General features: G+C 50.3%; 1 protein-coding gene across 6 annotated transcripts in view; it reads left to right on the top strand.

Annotated features, from left to right (window-relative positions):
• The window catches only part of SLC6A12 (solute carrier family 6 member 12), a 46,988-nt gene that overhangs the window by 13,944 nt on the left and 16,326 nt on the right, over nt 1-16,718 (top strand). For all 6 annotated transcript variants that reach the window (XM_076340925.1, XM_076340934.1, XM_076340905.1 and 3 more), the window contains 9 exons: nt 1,048-1,188; nt 2,794-2,881; nt 4,490-4,622; nt 7,524-7,658; nt 9,892-9,995; nt 12,454-12,578; nt 12,870-12,982; nt 14,127-14,264; nt 15,716-15,818. In XM_076340925.1, coding sequence (XP_076197040.1) covers nt 1,048-1,188; nt 2,794-2,881; nt 4,490-4,622; nt 7,524-7,658; nt 9,892-9,995; nt 12,454-12,578; nt 12,870-12,982; nt 14,127-14,264; nt 15,716-15,818 — 1,080 coding nt within the window. The remainder of the gene's footprint in view (nt 1-1,047; nt 1,189-2,793; nt 2,882-4,489; nt 4,623-7,523; nt 7,659-9,891; nt 9,996-12,453; nt 12,579-12,869; nt 12,983-14,126; nt 14,265-15,715; nt 15,819-16,718) is intronic.

Below are 16,718 nucleotides of genomic sequence, written 5' to 3'. Positions count from 1 at the left end.
AACAAACACCTGCATGTAGTCCAGGACAAATACTGAAAAAAGAAGAGGATGAGGAAGGCTGGCTGTCTTATGGTGCTTTCCTTGCCCATCGCTGTGCCCAAGGCTGCTGTGGCAGCGTTTGCAGGCTGGTGTCCTGCAGACAGAGGGGGATCACAAAACATGCACCAGTCTGACAGCCCAGAGATGGGCTGGGGTGGTGCTTAAAGCACAGGTATAAGAACCAGGGCTCCTGGGGCCCTGGGGAAGGTTGTTTAATGGCATTAATGAATCTAACATCCACAATTCTCCTGTCCAGAGGAGAGCTTATTACCCATGTTTTGCAGACAGAGAAACCTGTGCTCAGGCAGATTAAAGGCCTGGTTAGTTTGCTCAAGCACAGGTGTGTAGTGCTATTTGAAACTCCCTGGGCAGTCCGGGACCTCCTGCACTGGAGACCCCTGTGCTTTGGCATGGGGCATGGAGGTGGACAGCAGTGGCATCTCAAAGGGCACCGACAACCAGTTTTAAACAAATGAATTGGGTCTTTCTGACCCGATTACCATTCTGATGTCTTAGTGAGCGATGGACACAAGCAGGACCCAAGACCAGAGTTCGGCTCCTAAGTCTGTACTTTTGCCCCAACACCATACTTTATGCATGATGTATATCAGCTATGAGAACCTTTTTTGCCTGAGTCTTTCCAGAAGGAGGAAACTCACCTGCATTTCTTTTCTTTAAAGGCTAGAGCTGGCTTTCCTGCAGGAGAGGCAGCGTAATGCAGTGGCATGGTAGTGGTCAGAAAAAAGTTTTCCCATCAGCGAAAGGTTTTCTCTCTGTTCCACCATAGACCTGTCTAGAGATATCAACAATGTTTCCTGTCTGCATGCACAGTCACAAAATCCTTTCTCTTTTCCTGAAGTAGGTCTTGCCCTATTCTCTAGTGAGCCATGTGGTTGGTGTTGCACCCTTCTTACCATGGCATAGTCTATGTCTTTGTTTGGGGTTAAGCCCGACATGTTGGGAGTTGGTTGGCAGCCCCATCCTCACCTCCTTTGCTTTCCTTCACAGGAATTGGATATGCCTCACAAGTCATCGAGTGCTACCTGAATATCTACTACATCATCATCCTGTCCTGGGCACTCTTCTACCTGTTCAGCTCCTTCACCACAGTGCTACCATGGGCCAGCTGCAATAACCCCTGGAACTCAGGTACACTTTCCCTTGGTCAGCTCCTAGCTCCTTCCCAATTCCCAGAAATTATTTGGGTTTTGTAGAAAATATTTTTTATTCAGATAAAAAGCTCTCATGAGCTGCAATGTGGCTAGGGACTCCTACAAAGGCGACTGTCTTCATTCACCATGGGTAAATGTCAGGAAGGATGAGTGGTATGACCCTATGCCTAGCAGCAGGGGACAGGAAAACTATTTCCACATGGAGATGTTTTGGGTGTTGAGATTTCACTGAAAAATCCGCATTTTCTGGCAAGCAGGAGAGGTAAGTGGGTTGGAAGAGTTTTCAAGCCAATCAAGAGTCCTCCTCACATGGCAGGACTTTTCATTAGCTCTGGTACAACAGTTTATCTCACGATTCCCTTACTCTACCCCACTCCTTCAGAGTTACTGGGACAGTTGCTGCCATGTACTGAACAGCTTCCCTTGCGCACTCAGCTTTTGGCTAAATCAGACCAGGCCTGCACTGGATGATTTTGGCAGTACAGGTCTCCCAATGCAGGAACCAGTAACACAAGACTCTAAAGGCACCATTTTTCTGGTCTAATCACATCCATATAAGCCTCTATACCATTACATTGGCCAGGGGTCTCATGTCCTCATGCCCACAGTTCACATAACTGTGCCCAGCAGAGAAGACCTGGCTTCGGTTTTATTCAAGGCACTTGGGCTGTGCCCAGGAAGATGGGGTAGGTGTGAGGTAACCCTCATGGATCTGATGTCCTTGACAGGTCTTTTTTACCATGTTGAACAGGTCGTTTTGCTTTCAGTGGAAAGCTAGGCTGGAAAGGGCTTTGGCAGCAGCTCGGTTCCCTCCCTTTTTCTCTTGGGTCAGATGATTAATTTCTGTGATGTGTTAAATTTCTCCACCCCATGGGCTGTTCACTGACAGCTTCCTTTGCCCCTTCATCCCAGCAGAGGTAACCAGCCTTTTAAAGAGTGGATTTAATTCCTTCAGCTCCCCCAGCATGGGTTTGTTTGTGAGGAAAGCCACAGATGTGCTCTTAACAGGCAGAAGCTTCCCAGCCAGAGCTGGGCTTCCTTGGTTTTCTGGTGAATTGTCTTTTGCGTGCCAAATGAAAGAGGAGGTGCATTTCTTGGATGCACGGCATCTCCTCTGTTTTTAGTAATTTCATGGTATGTGACAGGGTTGGGGATGGCAGAATGGAACATGAAGGCATCTGTGGCATGTGTGAGCATATGCGTGCATGTGTGGACAAGGAATGGTGCATGGTGTGGGAGGAGGATGGGATTTTCTGTCCTGGCTACTCATAGTGGCTATGCCTCAATAATCTATATTTTGCAGCTATCTGGTTTCCATTTGGCAGGGAATTGCTCTCTCCTTCCCCTCTCCCCTTCCCGAAGCCCTCTGGCTACTGCTGGATTGGGATTCGTAGCTGAGGAGAGCCAGAGTTTAATGAGATGCTTAATGAGATGCAAGAGTTTAATGAGATGCTCTATAGCACGGGGTGAAGGGTCTGTGTGCTGCCAGAGTGAGGGTTAGGGTACAGAGGGGAAGGAGCATCCCTCATGGAGGAGCCTTGGAGAATTTCTCTGGCTCATCAGCTTCCTTTTCTTTTGGTAGATCTCTGTGTGGACATTCTGAATAGCTCCAGATTGGACAACAGGACCTTGCCTGCGAACGCCACCTCCCCAATGATTGAGTTTTGGGAGTACGTGATCGCTTTCCCCCTGTTCAGGCTCCTCTGTCATCCAAAGGTTGCAGCTGTAGAAGTATGTGGGGGGAGGGCTGCGCGTCTCTGTAGGACCAAGTGAGGTGCCACATGTTGGACCCAAACATGGGAAGCACAATGCACCGAGCTGCCAAGGAGATTGGCACAGAGCCCAAGGGCACGAGGACTAGATACAACCCAAAGGCTGCTCGCAGAGTGCCTGCCCAGGGGTGCTCGTGTGCACACACGCACAGGCATGTTCCCTTTCTGGCACTGAGGTGCCTGGGTGAGTGTGGCTACAGAAAGAGGCACCAAAACAAGATAAGGGCTTGCTGTAAGCAGGGGGTACTAGTGTTGGGTGTTGCAGGCTACTGTTGGCAGGCAAGCATGAGAGGTCAGGGCAGACTGAACAGTCTTCTACAGTGAAACAGAAAGGGACAAAACTGCCTTTTCTCTTCTTCTGACCATGTCTTGCTTGGTGCCAAAGGGAAGTGGTCCATCAGGCTGGTCAGGCTCATTCCTGGAGAGCAGGGATCTGCTGCACATGGGTGAGATGCCAGAGAGGGGCTTGGGGAGGTTTAGTCATGGGGCTGGAGGCAATAAAACGCCTCTGAGAGAGGAGTCCTACAGCAGGCCAGACAGTGTCCCAGAAGGGGTCATCACTGCAGCGTGGAGAGGTTGAAATGGCTGCAGGGGCCACACTGCCTCTCCACGCTCAACTGAGGAAGGTTTCATAAGGAAGAGGGGTGCCAGAGGCTCAGCTTCAGCAGTATTTTTCTTTTTCATTTATGGCACTTAAAGTGCCTCTGCGAGAGTTCAGTGTCCTTTGTCCCTTGCAGCCATCACAGGGCACAGAGATGTGAGATGAGATGCACCCATGGGTGCAGAAAGAGTCCACACAGTGCCAGAACCCCTCTCCTGCCCTATTCTTTGCATGTACTGTTCAGCGAGAACTGTGACCCCTCTGAAATGGTTGTTCAGGTTTTCTGCACAGGTTGCAAGGGCAAGGTGGCCCCAAGGGAGCTGCTTTGGGGAAAGGTGTGTAGAGGAATCCTAAGTGTGGGGTTGGGCTGCTGGGACTGAATGAGCTACAGTGCTGACCTCTTGTATGGCCTACCTTCATGATGGCGAGTCTTCAGGGAATGAGGCTGAAGGAAGGGCATAGGAATCATAAAGGCTGTTTATGCTTATATATAGGGTGTCCATAGTGTATGGGGAGGCCAGAGGAAGAGCAGTGGCCATGGGGTGATGGTGGCATTGGTGGCCTGCTTTGGATTGAGTAGTGTCTGCTGGGCAGCTGCCAGGAAGGGGAGCAATGTGGGACAGGGGGTGATTTTGTGCTGCATGGGTCTGACGGGCACGGCGCCATGGGCTTGGAGAGTGGGAGTGCTTGGGCCAGCTACAGGGCACAGTGGAGCAGCATCAGCAGGAACGACAGAGCGGGGAGCCCTAGGCAGAGCTGGGGTGATTCACATGGCTGGGAGCCCTGGGCAGATGTGTTGTGGGTAGTCTCTTAAGTCTTTGAATGCGGTAATATGGGAAAGGTCTATATGGATGAGTGGGGTCTGGGGCGTTAATGCTTCTCTCCCTGTCCCTGGACACCGGCAGGAAGCGAGTCCTGGGACTTACGGATGGTATTCACAAACTGGGCACTGTGCGCTGGGAGCTGGCTCTGTGTCTCCTGCTGGCGTGGATCATCTGCTACTTCTGCATCTGGAAAGGGGTCAAGTCCACAGGCAAAGTAGGAATGGAGATTGTCCTCCTAGTCCATAAGCCTCCTTGTACCCATCTTACATTTCTTCCCCAATATCTTTTCCCTCTTCGTGAAGTGGAGGCAGGAGACACTCAGCACCAAAGTCAAACCTAAAACCTGGTGGGACTATACGGATTTACACTGGTTGTGTTTGACCTGTAAGAGGAAGAATAAAAGAGTAGGTCAAACAGGGAGGGGAGAACAAAGACAGACCTGGGAACTGAGGGGTGTCTTGGGTCTTTTCCCTTGCAGATACCCACAGTGGCTGATGGAACCAGTGCCCTTGGGAACCATCCACTCACCAGTGTGTTGTCCTGGTGTGGCTTGCTGGTGTTTTTAACAGATCCTCTGCAGTGGCAAACTTCCTATCCCTTGCAATAATTAAACACTTGAGCAAAATAGACAAGCTGCTGCTTGTAACCAGCTCAGTGAATAGATAATGAATCTCTCCTGTTTCTTTATCCTGCAAAATACTTGGGGTGGGAGAGGTGTCTTTGTGCTCTCCTTTGTACTCTTCCTGGCTCTGCGGTTTTTGGCTCAGCGGGTCATTTTTTGCATTTTAGTAGTGAGGCTGAAGCCAATGCTTCCTCCTGATGTTGAACCTGTAGATCAGGTGGACAGGTTATCCCTCTGGAGTGAATGAGTGTGTGATGCCTTGGGGTGGGTGTTAGAGATGCTGCTATGGCCTTGACTTGTTCAGGACCTCCTTCCTTCCCAGAGCTGCAATGAGACAAGTGGGCTATTAATAATGGTTGGGTCTTGTGGGCATCCAGGGGATGTCCCAATAGCAAAAGGAGGGGAACCAATTTCTGCAACGGCCTCTTCCTTCAAATCACTATCCCTAGTATTGGCAGATGTTCCCTGTAGTACTGGACACCTGTGTTTCAATGTCAAATCCCATCTCCCACCTTAAAACTGCACTGGGCACCCATTTTTAACAGAGCAAGACAATAGCTTGCTCTGCTTGTTAGGTTTCTCCCAACCTTTGCCAGTGACTCTGGCTCTTCCTAGTGCTGACCTGCTGTCACGATTTCTCAAGGAGTGAGAGCCAGACTTCACATCTATAGGGAGAGGGGATGCTCCACATTTTAAATCTTAAATCTCTGATGCTCCCTGGTTCGAATACCAGGGATCGAATACAGCACCATCTTCACAAAAGTTATCATTCTGATATTGAGAGGTTGGGTCTGAGAGGCTGTTTGATCTGCATGGAAGTGTAGTTAAGTCATCCCAGGTTCCCTTCAGCTCTCAGCCCTCTCTCCACCAAGTCTCTCCTTTGCCCAGTGCTGCTTTGGTGTGCGAAGCTTGCTTTGTAGGAGAAGGCTAAAGAACTTCAGTCAGGCTGGTTGGGCTGATTGGGTTTGGCAAAGTCAGACCAGAAAGTGAGAGGAAACAATGAGAGCAGGTAGTAGCTGCCCAGGAATGGTTTTCCTGGGACCACAGAAGATTTTTCCATCACAAGTTTTAGACTGCAGGTCTTACTTTTTACTACATAGATGTTATGGACATAGTGCAGCAATACAGGGTGGGTTTTTCTGTCCCGAGACATACCACAGGCCAGACAGGCCAGTTGTCTTCTCTGCAGGTAGTTATTTTGAGTTTTTACAGGGGCACTGTCAAAAAAATGAGCTCCTTCCTTCTTTTTCCTCACTGACTACATATTAGGATAAGCAGTAGGGAGGTCCCAGGAATTCTGAGTAGGTGCATAATTTTGTTTAACAGCTGCAGAGTAAACGGGATGTTGTGCTTGACTGAGAGGCTGCTCTAATCGGATAACCCTGCCAGACCCTTGTGTTTATGCTTCTGTGATTTAAGGAGTCCAAACTCAAAGAAACAATAGCAACCTCAGGAAAATAATTTCAAATAACTCTGTGAAGACTCATTTTCTTTAAAAGCCTTTTTCTTTTATTCATTTTGCCCACTCTTGTGCTCTTTCCATGTTTCCTTTCCTTATGAATTCAGCTGATGTGTATAAATGTTCCCCAGAAGTGATTTCTGAAGGTAGAATTTAGTACTTGTGCCAAAAGTGCTCGCGTTCTCATTCAATTGGGGAACAGCAAAAGTGCCATGTGCTGTGACTTATTTGACCAATTATCACTAAGCAGAAAAAATGTCATTTTAGGCCCCTCGCTATGAATCCATAGAGTAAACAAGCCTTCACATTACTTGGATGAATTTTAATAATGAATAAATGTTCAGAAGTTGCAACTTGCTCACAGATATTTTGCCAATAGAAAAAAAAAATATGTTACATTGGGCAATGGATTAGAGATGATTAATTCTACTGTAATATTTATTTAACATCACACACAAGAAGAAGTGAAAAGAAGGTTTTACAAAAATAATGGTCTGCATTTTCTTTAAAGGCTTTGAGGTGCCCCCATTTTTTACCTGTGAGCTCAGAGGCATTGAAGGGATAAGAAAGCCACATGAGCACCCCTGGAAATAAGACCCCTCAGAGGTGTCTTAAATTGGGCAGCAAAAGTTGCTATTTAATTTGGAAAACTCTTGCTGGGAATAGGACCATTTTAATAACTCCTCATTAAAACTCAGTCACAGGAAGAGATCTGGGTTTCTTCTGCAGCTCTAGTAAGATGAAGAGAACAGCTGGTGAGCAAGGAAATTACACTGACTGGAAAGAGAAAATAAAGCAGAGCAGCCAGTGGCAGAGTCTTGGGTGAGGAACAAAATGTAGATTAACTAAATCACCGGTGAGATGTAACCTTGATTAATTTCTTTCCCACCCCTCTTTTATGCTAGCAGTAGCAACTATAGCCAACAGCAGAGTCCAGGGACGTTTGCCAGGGTGGGGGTCTGCAGATGAGATGAAGTGATGCCTGCACCCCCTCCCTGCTGACCCCCTCTCCTCTTGTTTCCCTGCGCCCGCAGGTCGTTTACTTCACTGCCACCTTCCCATATGTGATGCTCATCATCCTGCTGGTGCGAGGAGTCACGCTGCCTGGTGCTACTGAGGGGATCGTCTTCTACCTGAAACCGGACATTTCCAGGCTGGCAGACCCGCAGGTGGGTGGGGGTCAGGCAGGTGCTGGCCACGGGAAGGTTTCCAGTGCCCTGACCCTTGGATCTGCTGTTAGCTGAGGATCTAGCTATCTCCTCTGAAGGGAGACCGGCGAACCAGTGAGACCTCCTTAAAAGAGCCGAGAGGGGTCTCATCCTCCTGCAAAGCACAGCCTTTTTGCTCATGCATCTGCAGCATATGGGCATATTAGGTCATTTCCACTCATGGGCTCAGCAAAACCAGAAAAGCATATGAAATATTCAGCATGTAACAGATAATTTTGCTGGGTCTTAAATGCAAATAATTAAGGAAGGGGAGGGAAATGATCTACCACTTTTCATTTTTTCTGGCCTGGTTAGCACTTAGTTTGGCTCCAACAGGACCCTCCCAGGGAGTGCAGGGCCCCTGTGCTTGCAGAGACTGAATGCATGCAGGTAACGCGGGCTGGGCAGCAGGTTCGCTTCACCCGTCCCAGGGGCTGGTCCCACTCGCTTGGGTCAGCGGCTGGCCAAAGGGACCACATCAGCTCCTGCCACCACTCACTGGAGCTCATGGAAACCCCTCCTGGCAGGGAGGATGCTGTGCCACCAGGGAGGGCAAGTCCGGATTAGGGCAGAGGGTGCAGCCAAACCCAGGAACCGCAGGGTAGCCTGAGTTGGCAGGAGGTGGGCAGCACCCCTGGGGGGCTGTGCAGGGCAGGCGGCAGGATCCCCCCGTTGGAGGATCCCGCCGGGGTGTCTGCTCAGGCACCTTTCTGTAGCAGCAGGTTGCTTCCCTTCCCCACGTGGGCTCAGCAACGCTGTGCAGGCTGCCTCCGCCATCCCAGAGAGGTTCTAATGCAGACCCCCCCCAGAAGACCATTTAAATGACACTGCTGTTAATTATTCCACCGCTGAATCTTTTCATGGAGGCAGCCAAGCAATATGCTTAGCCCACAGTCTCAGCTTACCTCCCGCATCTTCCCAGATGGCCAAAGCCCCAACTGCTCCCAAACCAGCTGCCAAACACACTGTCTTCCCCCAAATGGCTTTCAGATGCAATTATGTGTTGTCAATACAAAATCTGTGGTGCGCTGAATGCAAAGAGCCAGCTGAACGTAAATGGCATTTTAATATCAAAATAAATAACAGGGGGGTGACTGGGGCTGAGTGTGTTTTATTCATGGCCAGAGCTTATTCAGTGAAAACCTCCCTACCTTTCACAGCCTGCCTAAAGCTGACACGGTGTTCCCAGGCTGCTGCAATGCAGCGTAGCAGGAGTAAGAGATCCTGCTACTGAGTTTAGTCAGAATGTGGGGCTGTGGGATGTGTGTCCGTGTCCATGCCTGAGGGGCTCCCATGTATGCATCTGTCTGTGAGAGATCTGTGTGAATTTAAGCAGCAATGCCCGGGCTGGGATTTTTTGAAGGCTGCCAAATTGCATCTGCCTGGATGTTTGCAGTGGTGGGGGCTGCTTAGAGGAAAAAGAGGGTGCGTGGGAACACACAGACAAACAGAAAGGTGGGCTGTTTTCCTGCCTGTCTGCTAACTCAAAGCTCAGGGCTTTCCCTGGGAGGGTGTGAGAGCAGAGCTGCAGTTCAACCCACAACACACGGAGTGAACAAGGGACTCCTCCACGGGTGAGAGGGCTGGAGCAGCAGTGAACAAGCCCACTCAGCTTTTCCCATGCAATGCCAGAGCAAAGGGGAACCTGGGTCCATGACACCCCACCAGCCTGATATCTCTCAGCCCAGCAATTTTCCCCCTTTCACCCTGCACTGTAGCCTCAGAGATGTGGGAAAACAGATTCAGGAGCAGGGAAGGGAATGCACTGATCAGGCAAAGGATTTGCTGGCCCTCGTTTGGGATGACTCACCAGTGGCTCTGCAAACCCTGAGCCACACAGGGTCCACAGACACCAGCAGTGCCAACTTCACCTGGAGCCACGCTATCAGGGATGCCATCTCCACCCAGAACGCAAAGGTGTGGGATGGAGGAGTGGTGTCAGGCATCGACTAGTGCCCTGTGTCGCTTTGAGTGGGATGTGAAAATACAGTCCCCTCAGGAGCCTTTTCCTAGAGGACTTTCCGTCCTATAGCTCAATTTTCCCAGAGAGTTATCCCAGTTTCTACACCCACTGAGCCTCTCTCTGTCTCATGCAGTTTGCTCTGCACTGATGAAGGGGTTGTTGCTAGATGGGGCATAGCCATTTGTTTATTTTGTTGCTAGGTCTGGAGACCACTGACCTTCTCTGTTCCAGGTCTGGATGGATGCAGGCACTCAGATCTTCTTCTCTTACGCCATTTGCCAGGGGTGCCTGACAGCTCTGGGCAGCTACAACAAATACACCAACAACTGTTACAGGTAAGAGGAGCCTCGCATCCTTCTGGAAATTTGCACAGAGGCAAACAGCACAGAGCTGCATTTCAGGCAGGCTCTGTCCCCACGGGAGACCTTGGGTCATGCTGCTTTGACTAGTGCACCCTCAGTAAATTTGCAGACAACACCAAGTTGGGCGGGAGTGTTGATCTGCTCGAGGGTAGGAAGGCTCTGCAGAGGGACCTGGACAGGCTGGATCGATGGGCCGAGGCCAACTGTATGAGATTCAACAAGGCCAAGTGTCAGGTCCTGCGCTTGGGTCACAACAACCCCATGCAGCGCTACAGGCTTGGGGAAGAGTGGCTGGAAAGCTGCCTGTTGGAAAAGGACCTGGGGGTGTTGGTCGACAGCCGGCTGAACATGAGCCGGCAGTGTGCCCAGGCGGCCAAGAAGGCCAATGGCATCCTGGCCTGTATCAGAACTAGTGTGGCCAGCAGGAGTAGGGAAGTGATCGTGCCCCTGTACTCGGCACTGGTGAGGCCGCACCTCGAATACTGTGTTCAGTTTTGGGCCCCTCACTACAAGAAGGATGTCAAGGTGCTGGAGCGTGTCCAGAGAAGGGCAACGAAGCTGGTGAAGGGTCTGGAGAACAAGTCTTAAGAGGAGCGGCTGAGGGAACTGGGGTTGATTAGCCTGGAGAAAAGAAGGCTCAGGGGAGACCTCATCGCTCTCTACAGCTATGTGAAAGGAGGTTGTAGCGAGGTGGGTGTCGGTCTCTTCTCCCAAGTAACAAGCGATAGGACGAGAGGAAATGGCCTCAAGTTGTGCCAGGGGAGGTTTAGATTGGATGTGAGGGAAAATTTCTTTGCTGAAAGAGTGGTTAAACATTGGAACAGGCTGCCCAGGGAAGTGGTTGAGTCCCCATCCCTGGAAGTATTTAAAAGACGTGTAGATGAGGTGCTTAGGGACATGGTTTAGTGGGCATGGTGGTGTTGGGTCGATGGTTGGACTCGATGACCTTAGCGGTCTTTTCCAACCTTAATAATTCTATGATTCTGTGATTATTGAGCTGCTCAGAGTGTGGAAGCTGCAGCGGACCCAGTGTAGGGATGGAGAGTGGCTGAGGGAACACAGAAGCTCCGGAAAATGGCTTTAGTAGTGCTCTCCTGCGTGAGTCAGCTTGGAAACAGGAGAGATTGGAGGCAGGGGAGGAATGAAAATGGAGAGTGTCTCCAGCCACTGTGGAGACACCACGGGCTATCTTGATAGGGTGAGTGAGCAGCGGTGGCACGGCCAGCTCTGCTGTCACTTGCTAGGCAGGGGAGATGGTACAAAGATGATGGCTGGGCCCCCTGTCTCCAGTGCTTTACTGCCATCAGGGTAATGTACTGCCAGAGGCATTTTGATCCTATCAAGAAGATTAATCAAGTCTGTCTGGCCTCCTCCTTGCCCTTGGATTACAGATCTATTTTATCCATGGCCTGACATGGAGCTCAGTGAAGCCATCAGGACCATTTCTGACACCTTTCACAGAGCCCCGAGGAGCAGGGGCTTTGTCGTTCCTTCATGTATTGCTCCAGCATGGATGGGAAAATGTAATTGTACTCTGGAGACATCAATCATCTCTCTTCTTCCATTCTCCAATAGGTGCTGCCACGGCTGTTGGTCAGGCAATTAATACTTTCCCCTGGCTCTCCTGAAATATATCTGTTACCAACAGAGCAGTGTGCTGACACCTTCCTATGATGCCTTAGGTGCCTTGGACTGGCAGCTTAGTTCTGGGTGGCCCAAATGTGCTGTGTGTCCACGCTGCCCCATAGCAGCTGATGCTGTGGGTCTGCTTTGGCAGCTGCCCGGGCAGGATCCTGGGGTGTGGGGTTTCCAGCCCATCCAGCTCAGACTGGTACCCCATTTTTGCAGGGAATAAGTGCACAAAAGTTTCAGGACAAGTGGCATAGCATGCTCCAGCCTCCATCTGAGCATAGTTAATAAAGACAGTGTAGACACAACCCTTGTCAGGTGAGGATTTTTGTTAACCCATTAGTCCTTGTTTTACCGGACCTGCTGAACCTGTATGTGTTCATGCTTTCAGATGCTCCTCTTTCTTGACTATGTTTACTTTTGCAACCTCTTCCCTTTTCTAATTTGTTGTTTTCCTCATTTTCTCTTTGTTTTTCTTATTCCCTTGACTTCTGTCAACTTTTTTGTTGTCATGTCCCTACGTATATTATTGTGGCATCCTATTCACAAGCCACTGGTGGTGCCCTATGTCTCCCTGTGCTACCTATAGTCCTATAGCTCTTGAACAGTGGGGTACAAGGTAGGTAGGCTGAGTTTTGGCTCTGTTCTGTTTCAAACTTTTTACTTCTGAGGGAGTTCAAGAGCAGCATTGCTGTTCCTTGGTCCATGCTGTCCGGCTGGGGAAGCTGAGTACAGACATGATCCCAAGTGGATCCATTATGCAGTGGGAAACACCAACCTTTCTCTGGTCTCCTCCCTGCAGGGACTGCATCATGCTCTGCTTCCTGAACAGTGCCACCAGCTTCGTTGCTGGTTTTGCCATTTTCTCTGTGCTGGGCTTCATGGCTCGAGAGCAGGCTGTACCCATTGCAGAAGTGGCTGAATCAGGTAGGTTTTTGCAGGAGACTTCAGAGCCAAGGCAAAACAGAAAGCCTGAGGGGGAGGAGACTTTTCTGAAGTGAAACATGGGATGTTATCTACATTCTCCATCACTGTGGGTTTCTGCAGCGAGGTCTGCAGGACCAGTGCTTCCCAACGTGTCTTTTCAGCCCTGCGTGGGCAGGGAGCCATGGTGGGGTGAGCTTTGAAGCTGTATGTGAGCTCACTCTGTGCTGCAGGGTGGTGGTGGCAGGCAGTGGTGTGTGGGGCTCTCGTGGTCATCCTGCGGTCTGTTGGCAGGTCCCGGCCTGGCTTTCATAGCGTATCCAATGGCAGTAACAATGATGCCCGTGTCTCAGCTCTGGTCCTGCCTCTTCTTCCTCATGCTGATCTTCTTGGGACTGGACAGCCAGGTACAGCAAACACACCCTCCTCTTCTAACACCCAGGAGCCTGTCCCCACCCTGAGCACTCCCCAAGGCCATGGGAAAGGATAAGGTGGTTATGTGCTTTGCTGGTATCTCAAATACGTTCTCCACATTGTCCACAACACTTTCACAGTGTGGGAGCTCAGAGCCAGGGCCAATGGGAGGCCAGTGATTATGTGTGGTGGCATCTCTGTTTGGCATCCTTCTCCCTGTGTGTACGTGAGGATGTCCCAGCTACATTCCCTCCCACCTCTGTGCCAGCACCGAAACCTTGCACACTGCAGAGTGAGGCCCAGCATGGAGCAGGGCAGTCTGGGAAGGGGAATGGGACTGTTCTCTCCCAGCTGCATCTCACCAGAGCAATCCCTGTGTGCTCTCCTCAGTGGTGTGCCCATCTCTTACCCTCCCATATTCCTGTTATGCCAGGAGCAAAACCCAGCAGAGCACCCTGCAGAGTGCAGTGTGCAAACCTGGCAAGCCAGCACGAGGGGAGCAGGGGGTGTCCCAGCATGCCTGCCAGGCAGGGTGCTCTGCTCAGGCTCCACTTTGCAGCACCTCAGCCCCTGCACCTGGAGAATGAGCTCTCTTTCCTCTGTTTCTCTGGGTCGAGGTCCCCTCCTGTCTCATCTCGCTTATAGCTCTGCTTCATGCTGGCTGGGCTGTCCCAGCAATGGCTGATGTTCTCTTATGAATCCCATGGGTGACATACGCTGCAGGACCAAGAGCCATGAGGTGATGAGCAGGCGTCCTGCCCCACGGTCAGCCCTGAAAGCCAGCAATTCACCCCCCAGCCACCCGCTTCTACTGGGTTGTCCCAGGCAGTCATGGCATGTTTTGCATGCTCTGTTGGGTTTGAGGCAATTCCTTGCACATCTCACAGTTCATCCTCCCAACATGGGGCTGTACTTTTAGCCCCTTAGGTCTGCAGCTCCAGAGGAGACCTCACTGATATACTGAGCTGTGTTTGGGTCCCTAGCAGTTGCAGCTGGCCCTTGGTGGAAGCAAGACAGACAAAAAGAGGAAACAAAAAAATAAAGATTTGCGTGGCTGGAGGAAAAAAGGACAGTGAGAGGGAACGTGTGCTTGGGGAAGGGGAGACACTGTTTTTTCTAACCTGTCTTCTTCTGCAGTTTGTCTGTGTGGAAAGCATGGTGACAGCTGTTATTGACATGTTCCCGGGAGTGTTTCGGAAGAAGGGGCGTCGGGAGCTGCTGATCCTGGGTGTTGCAGTCATATGCTACCTGCTGGGCTTATTGCTGGTCACTGAGGTAAGACAGGAGTAGCTGGGGTACAGCCGAGCACCAGAAACCCCGCTAGACTGCTCTGGAGGAGTGGGCAGAGACAGCAAGCTCGTCTTTGATGCTGTTAATTATCCTTCATTTCTAATGCATTAACTAGTGTCTCTCACAGCCGGTGCTGCTTTTACTCTGCGTGATGCTAGTGTACTTGCTGCATAACTGAGCCTTCCAGAGTGATGGTCCTGCAGCCCAGAGAAGCTGCCTGACATACAGCTTTGTGCAAATACCAGGCCTGGTGGCTAAAACAAGCTGAGCTGCACAAGCAGAAGCTCTTCTAAGGGCAGTGATCATTTGCTGGCTGCTTTCCACAAGAAGTAGAGCAGCGGGAGGGAAGGTCGGGGGTAATGGCTGCACTGTAACCCTGCCTGAGCCAGAGGGGAGCCTGTGATCCCTGGGACCAGAAGCAGCAGAGCTGTGTCGGTGCGATGCTATGCACAGGGTGTTTACTCTGCTCTGCAGCTAATAGCCAAGCACCTCTTCCTGCACAGGGGTGTGCTGTGCTGCACTGTGCGTGCATACCGCATGCTTGGGTGGGTGTCTTAGCACTCCTCTGTGTTGTCTCCATGTGCTGTGTAGTGACACATAATTCCTGATAAACCTCTTAGGCACTGCTGAATGATCCTCCAACAGGATCCTGGCTAAGGATTTGCTGAAGGCAGCTCCCACTGTGATCGAGAGAGCTTTGAGTGAAGCTGCATTAAGGGTTCCTATGGCTTTTGCATGCCGCCTTGCATGGAGGCATCTACTCCCATCATTGCGGGGTGTCACCTCATATGTAGTGGGATGAAGTAGCTCTGCTACTCTGGCAGTGTCTAGTGCCCTTCAGCACTATTTGAAAGCATCTGCTTGACTTGTATTGGAGGGGCTTTCTCTTTGAGAAAACACATGAAAGTATGAGAGAGGAGTCATCCACTGACCTGTAGAGATAGCTGATGGCAACTATGCAGGGCTCAGCTTGAAGGCAGAGGCAGCAGGGAAGCCACCTGTCTCTGCCATCGCAGGGCTTGGACCTTGAGCAATATGTAAAGATGGATGCACCTAAAATGAGGTATCTGAACGTCCTGATCCTCATGATCCCAATTTCTTGGGTGCAAAGTTCTGCACAGCTACATGGCATTTTGAAATGATGCTGGAAACTTGCTAACTGATTTAAAATAAGCAACCAAACTGGCTTCTGCTCCTATGGGCATAGAAACCAGCCTAGCCCAGCAGTATCATAAAATGGGCATGAAATGCTCTCCTGCTGCCAGGCCTGACTGTCTTTTTGGGACAGAGTGGGGGCAGCCCCAAGAGAAGGCTCTTCTCCTTCTCCCACCTGCTCTAGATGCAGTGTTTCTGCTGCTATTCTGCTTGCCTCAGTCATTTTTCCCTCACATTGGAATAGTCCTGCCATGACTCTCTCTTCTCTACCTCTTCAACAGGGTGGGATGTACATCTTCCAGCTCTTTGACTACTATGCTGCCAGCGGCACGTGCCTGCTCTTCCTGGCCATTTTTGAAGTCATCTGTGTAGGATGGGTGTATGGTAAGTGGAGAACAAAAACCTGTGTTGCTCTTTCTCAAGGCAAGGATGGGGGGTTGAGAAGTGGGAGTGGATAGAAAAGATCCTTAGGGCGTAAAGAAATGCTGTAATTACCCTCTTTCTTGTCTAGTTTCCACTGTGCTTCCTTGCAATGTTTCTGAGTTGCTCCACATTTAGAGTAGGAATGGTTTTTCTCTCTCTGAAGGTTCCTCATGTTGAACTACCTTTCTGCTCTTCCCATCTGCCCTTTGAATTAGGAAATCAGCTATAGAGAAGTGACTGCTGTTCTTTGGTCTCTGTTACTGTCTGCTTACATTGTGCCTTTAGTTTAGTCCTGTCAGTTAATTTAACACAAAATGCTGGGATGCAGACTTGCTGTGTGTTACTTCTGCGACGATACATGCTTCCTGTTTGCATGGGCTGTGATGGCACTCCTAAAAGAAGGAAACCAACTGCTTGTTAGTCAGTGCAGTAAGAAGAGTATCCTGTGATATCCTACAGGAGATCTCTTCCCTGCTGAATGGTGCCTGAGCACACAGGCTGCAGTTCACCTCCCTGAAGCTCGCATCGAGGCTGATGGTTTTCAGGCAAAGGGTCTAGTTGTGCGTGATGCAGAGCAGCTGCTCTCTCTTAGCTTCATGGAGCTACAGGAGCTCAGTACCTGTAAGGATCGTGCAAAGCTATAGTAGATGCCAGCTTAGACCAGACCCTCAACATCCCACAATCACCCATCTGTTGGCACCTAGCTATGCCAAGCAGTGGGGCCATCCTAACCTAAGGAAAAGATTGCAGGCATGAGCATCATGTTGTGTCTCTTTCAATGGCCAGGAGTGGATGCTCAGGAAGGAGTATAATAGCAGAAAAGTTAGCAATGATACTTTCTGTGAATATTCTTCCAGCTTC

Source organism: Aptenodytes patagonicus, chromosome 1 (genome assembly GCF_965638725.1).
Source record: "Aptenodytes patagonicus chromosome 1, bAptPat1.pri.cur, whole genome shotgun sequence".
Classification (NCBI taxonomy): Eukaryota; Metazoa; Chordata; class Aves; order Sphenisciformes; family Spheniscidae; genus Aptenodytes; species Aptenodytes patagonicus.
The sequence above is the reverse complement of the archived record's forward strand: the minus strand, read 5'-3'. Positions and strand labels throughout refer to the sequence as shown.